This window comes from Callithrix jacchus, chromosome 3 (assembly GCF_049354715.1).
Source record: "Callithrix jacchus isolate 240 chromosome 3, calJac240_pri, whole genome shotgun sequence".
NCBI classification, from domain to species: Eukaryota; Metazoa; Chordata; class Mammalia; order Primates; family Cebidae; genus Callithrix; species Callithrix jacchus.
Window position 1 is genome coordinate 120,871,258 of NC_133504.1, and position 13,359 is coordinate 120,884,616.

General features: G+C 41.4%; 1 protein-coding gene across 3 annotated transcripts; it reads right to left on the bottom strand.

The window, feature by feature from the left end:
• Window positions 1-868: 868 nt before the first annotated feature.
• On the bottom strand, window positions 869-11,360 carry CCNG2 (cyclin G2). Of its 3 annotated transcripts, none has more exons than XM_008993124.5 (8): window positions 11,098-11,360; window positions 9,958-10,095; window positions 8,846-8,983; window positions 7,444-7,694; window positions 6,863-6,941; window positions 6,684-6,782; window positions 3,621-3,826; window positions 869-2,287 (listed from the first exon to the last, which is right to left on the bottom strand). In XM_008993124.5, the coding sequence occupies exons 2-8, from the start codon at window positions 10,093-10,095 to the stop codon at window positions 2,164-2,166; spliced, it is 1,035 nt and encodes a 344-aa protein (XP_008991372.1). In that variant the 5' UTR covers window positions 11,098-11,360; the 3' UTR covers window positions 869-2,163. The 3 variants fall into 3 exon arrangements, with proteins under 3 accessions (XP_008991372.1, XP_035149364.1, XP_002745728.1); XM_035293473.3 differs by lacking the exon at window positions 11,098-11,360 and adding an exon at window positions 10,651-10,786; XM_002745682.6 differs by lacking the exon at window positions 11,098-11,360 and adding an exon at window positions 10,179-10,786.
• Between the last annotated feature and the right edge of the window lie 1,999 nt (window positions 11,361-13,359).

The window sequence follows — 13,359 nt, forward strand, 5'->3', positions numbered from 1 at the left end:
AGAGAACAAAGGTCTAAAAATCAAACTAGATGGATGGGGAACCTATTGAGGGGGAGAAAAAAAAAGGACCACCATTTGCAAAACAACCTGATACTTTGAGGTCCACAAGAGCCAGAAGCTGGAGGGGCCCTATCACAGCCAATACCTCATACTTTTTTTTTTTTTTGGGAGGAAGGGAGGGAAGGAGGAAGGGAGGTGGGCAGGAAGGAGGAAGGGAGGGAGGAAGGAAGGAAGGGAGGAGGCGGGGAAGGGAGGGAGGGAAGGGAAGGAAGGAAATCAAGCAATGGAGAGAGACATTGCCGACCTGGATCTAGAAATTTACAAGTTGATTTTTTTTTTTTTTTTTTTTGAGAGAAGGAAAGAAAAAAAATGAGTAAAGGAGAGGAAGAAAGAGGGAGGGTGAACGGAAATATTGCTTTATTAGGAAAAAAATTGGGTATTAATAATGGCCAATCAATGTTTCATTTAAACCTATGAGTAGGTGTGATGTGAATACTTCATACTTATTAACCAAACAACTTTCTGATTAAAACTTGGTTTGTCTCCTGAAAGATCGTTCTAATCTGCCAAACTGAGCATTCTGGTCTACTTAATACCTGTTGCCTCTCACTGCAAATTAATAAGCATTCTGGTAATAAACCAGACTCTGAGAACATACTTAATGAGTCCATCCCAGAAAGAGGTTAATTCTCAAATAACAGATTTTCTTTCAGTACCTCCAAGGCAAAGGGCCAAACCTAGAGAACTTCTGCTAGCCAGTTAGAAAGCTCACTCTGGAATCACTGCAGTCTCACCTAAAGTCTTCTCATTAAAATACATCAAGCACTTTTACCAACAGATTAAAAATTAAGATGTGATCCCAAACAAGGAGAATTCATTAATAATTTTATTTTGAATTATAATCTATTATCACTTCAAAAAGAGCCACTTCAGAAAACATCCAATGGATGTTGACTTACCAGTAAAATTGTAAGTCTTCAATGTATGATTTATACTACAGGATACATAATAAATTATATTTACATGCAATGACTAGACTATCACACACAAGGTAAAAAAATACAGTATTTTATGTACATTTTTAAAGATTTACATGTTCATATACAATTTATAAAGTTAAAAATTCTCTGTACAAAATCTTACATGTACAGAGTTTATATAAGCCCCATTCTTATGGCTGTATCACCACACAGATTTGCTTAAAACTATAATACTACGAACACTCAGGTTCTTTTTACTTCATATTCAATCTTGGCACCCATATAGCAATACATTATTTTGAAATGTAAATTACAAAAGAAATAAAATGTAATCATGCAGACATTTTTTTAATATAAGAAAATCAGATAAAAGGTACTACCAGATCAACATTTATCAATTCCATAGATACCGAGTTATCAATCTACTGCACTGTTTTCATACAAGTACATGCAAAACTAGCAGATTATGGATTTTTAAAGTAATGTTAAAATAATACTATAGTTTGACAATACTTGGGCAATAGGAATGCCAACTAACAGCCCTAGCCTGATTATTTCTGCCTTAGCAGAAATCTCAATTAAGACATTACATAATATAAAAAAAAAAAATCACAGAAATAGCAATATTATAATTCCCAAATTTCTAAGATCTGCATCACATCAAATACATACTGATCATTCAAAAAACAACACAACAACAAAAATGTGTTTGACATTTAAGAGCATATTCACTCTTCTGAGAAGGGGGGAGGGGAAAATCTATGGAAAACCATTAAAGGATTATCCACCGTCCCTGCTAAGGAAGCACTTGCTTAAATAAAGACATCTAAAGGCTTTATAAAATGTTTAGGATAAGCTACACTAGTTATCTTTAAAAATCTTGAAAAGTAACAAATTGAAGGTATCAGCACCTTTCCTCCTCCCCAAAGTAGCTAAAGATCAACAAGAAAAATAAAGTGCCAATGTCTAAAGTACTGTTAATGGTTTAAGAGGCACTACCCCAATTGATGGCTTAGGATAAATATGAAAATAGGCCAGATCTGATCTGAGTAACAAAGAGAAGGTAGGTAATTCCAGTATATGTAATTCCTGACTAGATGGGGGCTAAACCAGAAAACTACCTATTCCCCCATTTATTGCTTTGAAACCTGTCCATATAAACTGACACGGAACAATCAGATTTCTAAGATGGAAAGCACAGCGTCTGTGCCACTTTGAAGGTGAAAAAGAAGGTGCACTCTTGATCACTGGGAGGAGAGCTGCTGAGACTCTCCTCTCCACAACTCATATCTTCACAAGAGTCCTCACTAAAGAGAAAAAGAGACAAAAACGAGGATACCATTACTTAAAACATACTGAAATGTTTCATAGGCAAAATTAAGCTGCTATATGAGTATCTCTAGTGAGGATTTTTATACTCAAAATTTATGCTTTACAGAGAAAATTTGTAAGGACTTCCTAAATGAAGTCTATAGTAATCTCATTAGAAAACATAGATTTTTTTTTTTTTTTGGCTGGGTGTGGTGGCTCATCCCTGTAATCCCAGCGCTTTGGGAGGCCAAAGTGTGCAGATCGCTTAATCCCAGGAGTTCAAGACCAGCCTAGGCAACATGGCAATATCCCATCTCTACAAAAAATATTAATACAAAAATTAGCCAGGCATGGTGGCACATACCAAAAAGAAAAGAAAATAAATAAAGAAAATATAGATTTTTTTTAAAGAAGTTAAAAAAACTTAGTAGTTGCCAAACTATTATTCTTATACCAATAAATAACTCTATCAGCAACTAACTGTAGAATTCTAAGTATTTTAAATCCAATAATGAAGACTTAAAGACAACATATCTCCTAGCACATGGTCTATTTAGATGTCTTTCTTGCATCAGTGATTTCTTACATCACTGACACTCTCCAATATCGAAGTAAACTAACAAGCTATGAAAATAAAACTTCTAACCCTTTATTTCTACAGCATAAAACAAATTTAGTAAAATTATTCACTTTACAAACAAAATAATCAAATTCTGAATAAGATGACACCATGTGACAAACCTTGAGAGCATCTATAGAAGTCGTCCCCATTAGTGGTAGATTCCCTTTATTTTCCAGGCACCTTCCCCTCAATCTCTTCCCCACAGCATGATATTAGGAATTCATGCTAACATTAAAAAACCCAGAATTCTTTTTCGGTTTTGGTTTGGGGTTTTTTTTTTTTTTTAGCTGTATTTCAAGAGCAAGGGAGATAAAAGAAAGATGTTTAAAAAGGATTTAAAAGGGAAAAGAGGCCCAGTACAGTGGCTCACACTTGGAATCTCAGCACTTTGGGAGGCTGAGGCAGGAGGATCACTTACGCCTAGGAGTGTGTAAGACCAGCCCTGGGCAACATTGGAAGACCCTATCTCTACTCAAAAAAATATAAAAAAGAAAAAACTAAAAAAATAAAAAGGAAGAGGACCTTATAAATCATTATACATTTTAACAAAACTCCTTCTGGTTAATTTGCTTACGTGAAGAGTAGGGGCTTTAATTCTTAGCTTAGTGTAGGGGCTTTCTCTGATGTCTTATACTATTCCACAGTTTGAGTATAAGCTCACTAATATTTAGTCTAGGGAAGTTTAATTATTCAAGGAATCTGCCTACCTTTCACTTTCATCAAAACAACCCCCCTCAGGTATTGTCGGCAGCTCAGGAACACTATAGTAGCTGTTGTGGAGGTTCTGGGCTGTGCGCCTTGAAACAATCCAAACCAACTTCTTAAGATCAGGTTTGCAACATTCAGGAGAAGAATATTCAACTAGGCATTTAGAAACTAACTCCCTCCAGTAAAAGAACTCGGTGTCATTAATCTGAAAAAGAAATAATGTATTTTAATGAAGAAGTTACGGCAGTGTCTCCCAAATCTTGCTGCACCTTGGAATCTAGATAAGCTATGAAAATATGGGTGGGTGGGTGGGTGGGTGGAAGGATGGATGGATGGATGGATGAATGCCTGGCTCCTGCCACTCTCCTCCACCCCCGGTATTCTGATTTAATTCACAAGGGGTGCAATATGAGCATCAAGAGTTTTCTAGGTTCCCCAGGGATTATAATGTACAGCCAAACTTTCAAAATTTGAGAACCACTGGTTTAGCAGAGGAGCACCCTAAATATAAAATTATATAGGATTCAATACACAGAGAGCTTTGCCTATTCTAAGAAAACAGAGGGGCTGGGAGCGGTGGCTCACGCCTGTAATCCCAGTACTTTGGGAGGCTGAGGCAGGCGGATCACGAGGTCAAGAGATCGAGATCATCCTGGCAAACACAGTGAAACCCATCTCTACTAAAATATAAAAAATTAGCTGGGCATGGTGGCGCGTGTCTGTAGTCCCAGCTACTCAGAAGGCTGAGGCAAGAGAATTGCTTGAACCCAGGAGGCAGAGGTTGCAGTGAGCCGAGATTGCGCCACTGCACTCTAGCCTGGTGACAGAGCGAGACACTGTCTCAAATAAAAAAAACAAAAAACAAAAAAAAAACACAGACCTAAAAACACTCTATGTTTGGTAATAAATCAAGTATAATCCTTAACAGTCACAATGCAAAGGAATTTAACATTCTTTTTGTTATAGAAACCAATTTAGATTTCTGTAACAAGGCATTGTTTGGATTACAGCAATACACACTTAGAACACCAGATACAAAACTAAAGAAGTTAGCAATATGAGAAAAGAGGAATTTCCAAAAAATGACATAGTTCTTCCACCACTGGGGAGTGCTCCAGTTTATTTCTTTTTTGTTTTTCTTTTCATGTATTTTTCCTTCCTCCTTCAGAACACCTTCAGTTTATTTCAATGAATCAATTTTCAATGAAGATGTTTCCAGCTATCACTATCAATAAAAAGTTCAGATAAAAACTAATAAAATCATGATTTAAACAAAATCAAAGTTATCTGTTACAAACAAAATGCTTCATATTGCATGTACTTTCACAAGAAAACAGAAGATATGTATTTTTTTCTTGGCCTCCCGTTTTCACCTAATCTAGCTACATCTTAACTCACTTGTAATCTGGTTTCTACTACTTCCTTCTCACTGCTCTGACATCCTCTGACACATCCAATGACCTTCAACTTTCATTATACGGGATCTTTATAAAAAGTCAATACTCTTGACCACCTCCTTCTTAAAAACCTCTTTCCAGTCTGACAGTGCTCTTACTTGTGGTGATGATGTACCTTTCTTAGCTTGGCTCCTAATGTTGGAGGAAAAAGCCAATGAAATGCTGAAAACCCCAGAGCTTCAACTGACCCCTACAAAAAGGATTCCACAAGCTTCTTATGGTTTTAACTATTGCTTCTTCGTAAGAAAATTCCAAATCTCAATCTCCAACTACTGTTTTCTTATTCCAAAATGCCAAACACATATTAGACACCTACCTACCTGTGTACACAAGTAACTAAAATCATACTTCTCTCATCACAAATTAACTTATCCCAAATTTCCTGCCAATTATACTAATATTGTCTCCACTTCATCATTCATGACTCCTTGCCTCATTCCCATGCCTGGCTTCCAAAACCACTGTTTGAGTTAGACGGCCTTACTCCTGTTTGTGACTATCACCTAGACACTGTACCTGCAAGTCTACCCTAAAATGACTTTTAAATCTGTCTAGCCCACCAGTTTCATGGCCATAAGCCTTTGCTGTCCAAACTTTCACTGTCAAAGATTCTTTTGCTCCAAACAGGCTCCCAGTTACAGTGCTTCTCCTGGTCTTCCCTATTTCTTTGCTTTAAAAAACCCAAGTAGCCTAGGCACAGTGGCTCATGCCCAGCAATTTGGGAGGCTGAGGTGAGTGGGATTGCTTGAGGTCAGGAGGTCGAGACTAGCCTGTCTAACGTGGCAAAACCCCATCCCTACCAAAAATAAAAAAATTAGCCAGGTACAGTGGTGTGCACCTGTAGTCCCAGCTACTCAGGAGGCTGGCAAAGGAGAATCACTTGAACCTTGGAGGCTGAGGTTGCAGTGAGCTGAGATTGTGCCACTGTACTCCAGCTTGGGCAACAAAGCAAGACTCTGTCTCAAAAAAAAACAAAACACCAAAGTACTTTCTATATTCACTATTACCTGGCACCAAGGCACAATAACAAATGAGAGAACACACCATTTCATGTTAAGTTCCTTATTTCCCCAACTAGACTAAGGGTTTGAGAAAAAGGACTGTGCTTTTGTTTTACACCTCTTTGTGGCTGTAAGACTTACTGAGCTGGCCTAAAGGATTTGAAAAGACATTGGGGTTTAAAACAACATTGCTGGTGTTATCTGATGCTGCTGCTAATGAGATGACAGTTCAGCCCTACAGTTGCGATGACATCCCATTCTATCCCATTCTATCCCATTAGTGTTTGTTCTGAGTCTACTTCCTAGTATACATTTTAGAACAATGTATATGTGGCAATGTAACAGCTATGTTACCATATGGCATAATTACTACAGAAGGCACACCTGTATGCAGAAAGAAAATGGGTTAAGTGACCAAGTTCCCTTCTGGATTAATATTGTCTGGGTCAAAGCTGCATTTTGAGAACTTTAACATTAGAGATACAAAAAAAAAGAGTGTAAAAGTTAAGAGTCCCATAAAGTATTATTTAATGTTTACATCACCATAGAAAAAAATGAAACATTAGGAAAGAAATTTGCTTTAAAAAATAAGGACTATAATTACCTTGGTATGTTTTTTAACTAGCAAGAGAATTTCCAGTAATTCAACAGATTTCAAGGTTTCTACTTCCAAATTGAGAAGGCACAAAGCTAATACAGATGGCTGTAAGAAAAAAAAATATATTTTTTTAAACTTCAAAATAGAAACTGTGAGATAGACATGTAAGCAGGGAACTGACTTACTTTTGCTTTTGAAAAGACAAGTCTGCAGTTGCAAGCTTTCAGCTGAGCTTCTAGTTTATCAAGGCTCAGTATTTCTTTCCTATATAATGCAAAGAACAAAGATTTATTAAACTTCCAAAGATTTAAATGATTTTAAATTATTTTAAAGATTTGCAATGGCTAGGCGCAGTGGCTCATGACTGTAATCCCAACACTTTGGGAGGCTCAGTAGGACAGATTACCTGAGATCAGGAGTTCAAGACCAGACTGACCAACATAGAGAACCCCTGTTTCTACTAAAAATACAAAATGAGCCGAGCATGATGGCACATATTAATCCCAGCTATTTGGGAGGCTGAGGCAGTGGAAATGCTTGAACCCAGGAGGCAGAGGTTGCAGTGAGCCAAGATCATGCCATTGCACTCCAGCCTGAGCAATAAGAGTGAAACTCCATCTCAAAACAAACAAAAAAGATTTGCCACTTAAAGTCCAAGTTGAAAGTCTGAAGAAGGTAAAAATACAAATTTAATTGGCATTCCAATTATTTACTGTTAGCTATAGCAATGGTCAAAAGTACAAAAATTATCTTTAATCCCACTGACCTTTCTGAAGTATGACAAAGTATAATAGTATGGTATAAGTGCAAAAAGTTTAAGGCAGTAGTAGCTTCCAATTCATAGTGCAATTTTTCTGAAATTATTTTTTCCATCCGTTTTATGTCAGAAGCAGTACATTTACATTGACTAATCCGGATCACATCATGAGTGGATGGAATATTGCAGTCTTCTTCAACTATTCTAGCAGCCAGCAAAAAAGAACAGACTCCAATGCAAGACAAATGTTTAGGTTTCACCTGAGAAAGAACAATAGGCTTCTTTTAACAATTGTCACTTTACTTAGCAAAGCAGACACTTAGAATATTGTAATGATGCTCCTATTCTGAAGACAGAACACAATCAAGCAGCTTCTCTTATATGTACTGGCCCTTTACTCACAATTATATACATTTTCACATTTTAGACCTTCTCAACCTCCCCCTCCCAAAAAAAAAGCAGCCGGGAATGGTGACTCATGCTTGTAATCCCAGCACTTTGGGAGGCTGAGGTGAGAGGACTGCTTAAGGCCAAGAGTTTGAGAACACACTGACCAACACAGCAAGGCTCCATCTCTAATTAAAAAAAAAAAGGCTTTTGGACCTTTAAATTATGTAAATTCAAATGCAGGTACAAAAACGTCCATGCAGGTTCAAAAGCCAGAGTTCTAGCACTAAAGTATAATTTGTATTTCAGACTTAGGAAATTCATAATATAACCTCCCACAGAATAAAGCTTTTTAACACCAAAAAAATGTACTGGGATACTAAAGTATTTTATACACATCTTTTTATATAAAATCTTTAAGAATAATTCCATACTTCAATGTAATTTTGCCCAAGAGAAATATTGTATTAGTTGTGCAGAGTAGGACATATGTAAAAGCTGCCATGGACAGATGGCTGCCCTTTTCTTTTCAATGCCCTGAAAACTGACCCGGCAGCTGACAGCAATCCTACTGGCAGAAGATTCACCACATTTTTCTAGCCATTGCTGGTGACTCTTAATAAAACTGTGGCTCCCTGCTTTGAAGAGACTTACAGAGAAGGCAGCCAGTCATATTTAATACACTGTTATACTTTATTTGTCATGTTTCAGTATTTTATAAATCTAGGCTTCAAGAGAAGCATGATAACATACGAAAATCTTATTTTGAGGACTGTATAAATATATGGCAAATACCTAAAAAATAGTCTCCCTTTTGTCACATCTTCAAAGAGAAAGTACTTAAGAGCTACAGAAAAAGCTAAGATACGATAATTAAACTTGCAGTCTTTTCTGGCACTAACGATCATAATTCTTTTTACTACAAATTTTTATGTACAGTGGACATTACACCCATTCAACAAATTATTTCTTGAACCCTGTGTGCTAGGCATAGAAAAAGACATTTATAAAAATGATGAAATACCTTCATAAGGGCTAAGAATCTGTCCAAAATATTGACAGCCAGGACAAAAGTTTCAGTGCAAGATCCAAAAAAGTTGGCTAAACTCCTTAAATCTTCAACTTTGGCATTTCTCAATCCTGGACACAAAGTGTTATCATTCTGCAATAAAAACCAAAAACCAAGGTTTACGATTTTCTTAGAACCAGATGAAAAACACATATAATCCAAAGAATAAGGTTAATTTTTTTTCCCAAGGATAAGGTAAATTTTTTCCCCTCAATCTTCCAAGAATATGGGTGGAAAGAGTGGTATCACTTAACTAAAGCCTATATACTTTATCACCTATAAGATGTAAATCACTGCTTCTTAAAAATGCACATCATAAAAAAGCTTCAGCAGTTCAATATAAGGTGAACTGTTGCAAGATTTCAGGTTATAGCAAATACAATTCAATTCCCTTGGAATGCAGAGAAAGGGTTCTTTTGTTTGCTTTTGTTTTTCTAAAGTCATTTAAGATCCTACTATAAATGCGTATTTCACAGGCAAAGGCTGTTTCCACAAATGAACTGCTCAATTCACCGGAGTCTCCCATCCTGAAGCTGCAGGCTGGAATGGAGGGAGTGGGGGAAGACGGGGTTGTTTTAAAAAAAAACAAAAAACAAAAATGTAATCCCAGCACTTTGGGAGGCCGAGGCGAGTGGACCACGAGGTCAAGAGATCGAGACCATCCTGAAGGTGAAACCCCGTCTCTACTAAAAATACAAAAATTAGCTGGGCGTGGTGGTATGCGCCTGTAGTCCTAGCTACTCGGGAGGCTGAGGCAGGAGAATTGCTTGAACCCAGAAGGCGGAGGTTGCGGTGAGCCGAAACCGTGCCGTTGCACTCCAGTCTGGATAATAAGAGCGAAACTCCGTCTCAAAAAAAAAAAAAAAAAAACGCTTCTCTAAAGTATCACTTTCATTCTTGCTAAGAAAAAGCATGACCCTATAATAAGGTTTATCTTGGTACTCCAGAAAGAACTTTGATCTTATTGAAATTTTGCAGGCTTTAGTCATGATTCAACGGGAAGGGGGGCTGTTATCTTCTCCAGCCCCATCAGCTGCTTAAGCAAGTTATCTTTTCTGCCAACTTACCTCCGGGGTTGCCTCAATCAAACTCAGTCCTTTTTCTCGAGGTTGGAATCTCTGTTCTTGTTCCAGGTAGAGGTTCAACAATCCGAGGAGGTGGACCCCTTCACGACCTGCCAAGTGCTCTGCCCCCAAATCCTTCATCTGCAGCAAAGACACCACATAGAGAATGTAACCTAGGGGTAAGAGGGATGGAGAAGCGGGACACAAAGGACTGAGGCCAGTACCTCCAGGGAGGGTAGCCCCAGTACACCCCGACAAAGAGCGGGTGAGGGGACTGGTCACGTCCGCCAGAGCACCAGGGCAATCCCCACCACCGCCAGGGAGGTGTGGCAGGAGGAGGAGCCGTGGTCAGCTCCGCTGGCCAGCGCTGGGTCAGACCGGCCAGCCCTGGCCTCTCGGCGATTCATAAACAGGAAACTGTCCGCGGGCGGCGGCGTCCGCCCCACCTGAAGTCGCGCCAGGGAGGGCCTTCTACCCAGGGGACTGCAGCGTGGTCAGCGACTGCAGCGGGTCCCGGGGATGGGACGTTGCACAATAGGGGGGAGGGGAGGGAAAGTCTCGCGACTGAACAAAGAAGCGGAAGGAGGAGACTCCCGAGCCCCGCCCGCTCGGGGCGTCCAGCTGCAGAAGCCCCTCTTGTAGAGACCAGCCCCCGGCTTTTCCCATCAGCTGCGGCAGCGCCGATTCCCGACATACCAGCGGCGGACACCACTGTCCCAGAGAGCCGTGGGGTGGCACGGCACACCCGGCTGCGGTCCGGGGGCAGAAGTCCAGCCCGCCCGGCGCCCCGACAACACCCGTCCACCCACTGATGCCGGGGCCCCGCAACTCTGAGGGGCTCCGGAGCTGTCAATCCGAGAAGCACCACCCCAGCGAGGCCCCGTGACTACACGAGCGGGGGCGGGGGGCACCGAGGCGAAGACTGCCCTTAGCTTTATCGCCCCCTCCGTTCACCCCACCAGCATCTATCTGTCCATCGTGGACGCCCGTTCCCCACAGGGCTGGGACTGAGGGCAGCACCCTGATCGCTCCAGCGGATGAGGGGCAGGGAGCACCGAGGCGCTCTGATACCATCCTCCCCGCAGCCGGCAGTCCCCACCACGAACAAAGAAACTCACGGCGCCCCCGGGCGGGCCCACTCACCGTGCCAGAGACGTGCCTCCACCCGCCCGCCGCCTTGCAGTCCGCAGGGACAGGGCGCGGCGGGGGCGTCGGAGCCTGTCTTGTAGGTCGGGGACCCACCTCCTCAGCGACACCCCCGGCCGGGCATCCGACCCTTCCTCCCAGCCACCGCCGACTTCGCCTCACAGCTCCGGCTCCATCCCTCCCCCCGCGCGCCCACTCTCTGCAGGGCGCAGCGCCAGCCGCCAGAGACCAGCCCTCCACCACACCTCCGCCGCCTTAGCGGAGGCCCCAGCGAGCCCCTTGTTTTTGTTATGAGTTTTCGACGCCCCCAAGGGGGCGGGGCACGTGATTCCCCGCGGAGGGATCCCGCACTTCCGCCACAGACTTTGAAAAAGAGTCCCGCTTCTTAGCCGTCTCTAGCCTTTCTCGCGGCCTCCCTAGCTCTCCTAGGCTTTGCCGAGCCAGTCCTTCCGCTCGGCACCAGGGCGGAGGGTGGAATCTGGGCGTCGGGCTTGTCCCGCGATTGATCCAGGTTGGGAGACGGCGGGGGAAAATGACTGAGGGGCGGAAGGAGACTGTTTCTGGTCTCGTTAAGCCTTTTAAAGGTCCCCGATTTGTTTTGTTTTCGCTGTTTTGAAAAGTCCGCCCAAAGTAGCCGGCTCTCTGATTGGATGCGGGAGGGGCGAACGGAAAGCTGAGGTCTTGATCCACCCTCGAATCTGGATTAGCTCACTCAATAGTCTTGGAGCACTCTGATTGGCTTTCTCCGTATCCTGAGCCTCTCTCTGCCTTGGGGCCTTAGCAACTCTGGGGTCTGGATTGCGCACGCCTGAGTGGGCGGTGGGGAGGGCATTCCGTCACCTGCCCTACGGGGGCTTGCCTTCGCTCCCGGTTACCTGCGCCCGTTCCGGGGGAATGCCATGCTCGCGGAGTATCTCCAAAGAGCTAACCTTTGTGACAACCCCTTCAGCCATGGGAGAGTTTTCTCAATTCCTTGTCTTGGGGTTCCATCTCGCAATAACCCATCACATTATTATAACATTGTCGGGGCGTTTACTAAAATATTCAATAAATAAATGCTACATGTTTGGGTATTTGTTTTATAAGTCTCCAACCCAAGAGGAAAAAAAGGAGGAGAAATGTGAAACAAGATAGGAAAAAAGTTGAGGGTCGAAGCTGAATGATGGGTACAAGAGGCTTCATTACACTATTCTTCCTACTTGTGTGTCTTGGAATTTTTCCATAATTAAAAACAATTCAGGAGGGACTTCTTAATAAAAACTTGGCACGCTGATGAGAGTACATAAACATCTAATAATTATAGCGTACCTCCAGAGGTTGTAGTTGTGCTGTTGTTTTAATGAAGACTCCCAGAGCTGCTTGGTCCTTAGTAACCCATAAATTATCATTTATTGTTCATTATAATTAGCGTGGTTGTTATTATAGGCGACACCTCTCCCGGGACAGGACAAAAAGCAAACCAACCAGGTGCCTTAGGCCAGAGAAACTTTCACACAGAGTATCACTGGGAGATGTGGTTTACTCCCCTGGAACATTTATAGTTTGTTTACTTTCTCCCTTCTAAATTAGTAAATAATGCAATCCTGAGTTCTAATCTACATAATCAGCCCCTGGAAACAGATTTCTCTTTTCTGCTCTTCTGTATGCTTTCTGTGAATTATTTTGTTACTTGTGAAATATAGGAAGGCATACAATATAGCTTTGGCAGCGTTCTTCTTTGCAAAGCAGCTAAGGAATTTTAGAAATAGTTTCTTCTGCATATGAGCTCGGACTAAACACAGGCATCTGTTTGCAGCACAGAGCAACTGGGGGAAGGGAGCCCAAAAAGCTAGCACTTATTTCACAGTGGTGTGACCTTGGCGAGCGTTTTGGCAAATAAGATAAAATTACCATATTACTTTAAATTATTTACAGGCTACATAGTTTTATCCGAAGCTGATTTGATCTTTTAAACATTATTTAAGTGATAACTTTTATTTGACATAATCATCTTGCTGGAAATCTATGCTGAAAAACATAATAGGAACATGAAACTCACTTGGAGAATAGAACTAAGATTAAAATTACAGAGATTAACAGCTCATTGTACAGTGTCAAAAGGCTGAGTGGACAGAGCCCACCGACAGAAAGCAGCTCGACCAACTGTCCACCACCAGAGAAATAAGAGTTTGTGACCAAAGCATGAAGGAGACTGGGGACATTTTTTCCAAGTAAGAAGGCAAAGGTAACAAAAAGAACATATGTTATTTTATAAGTGAT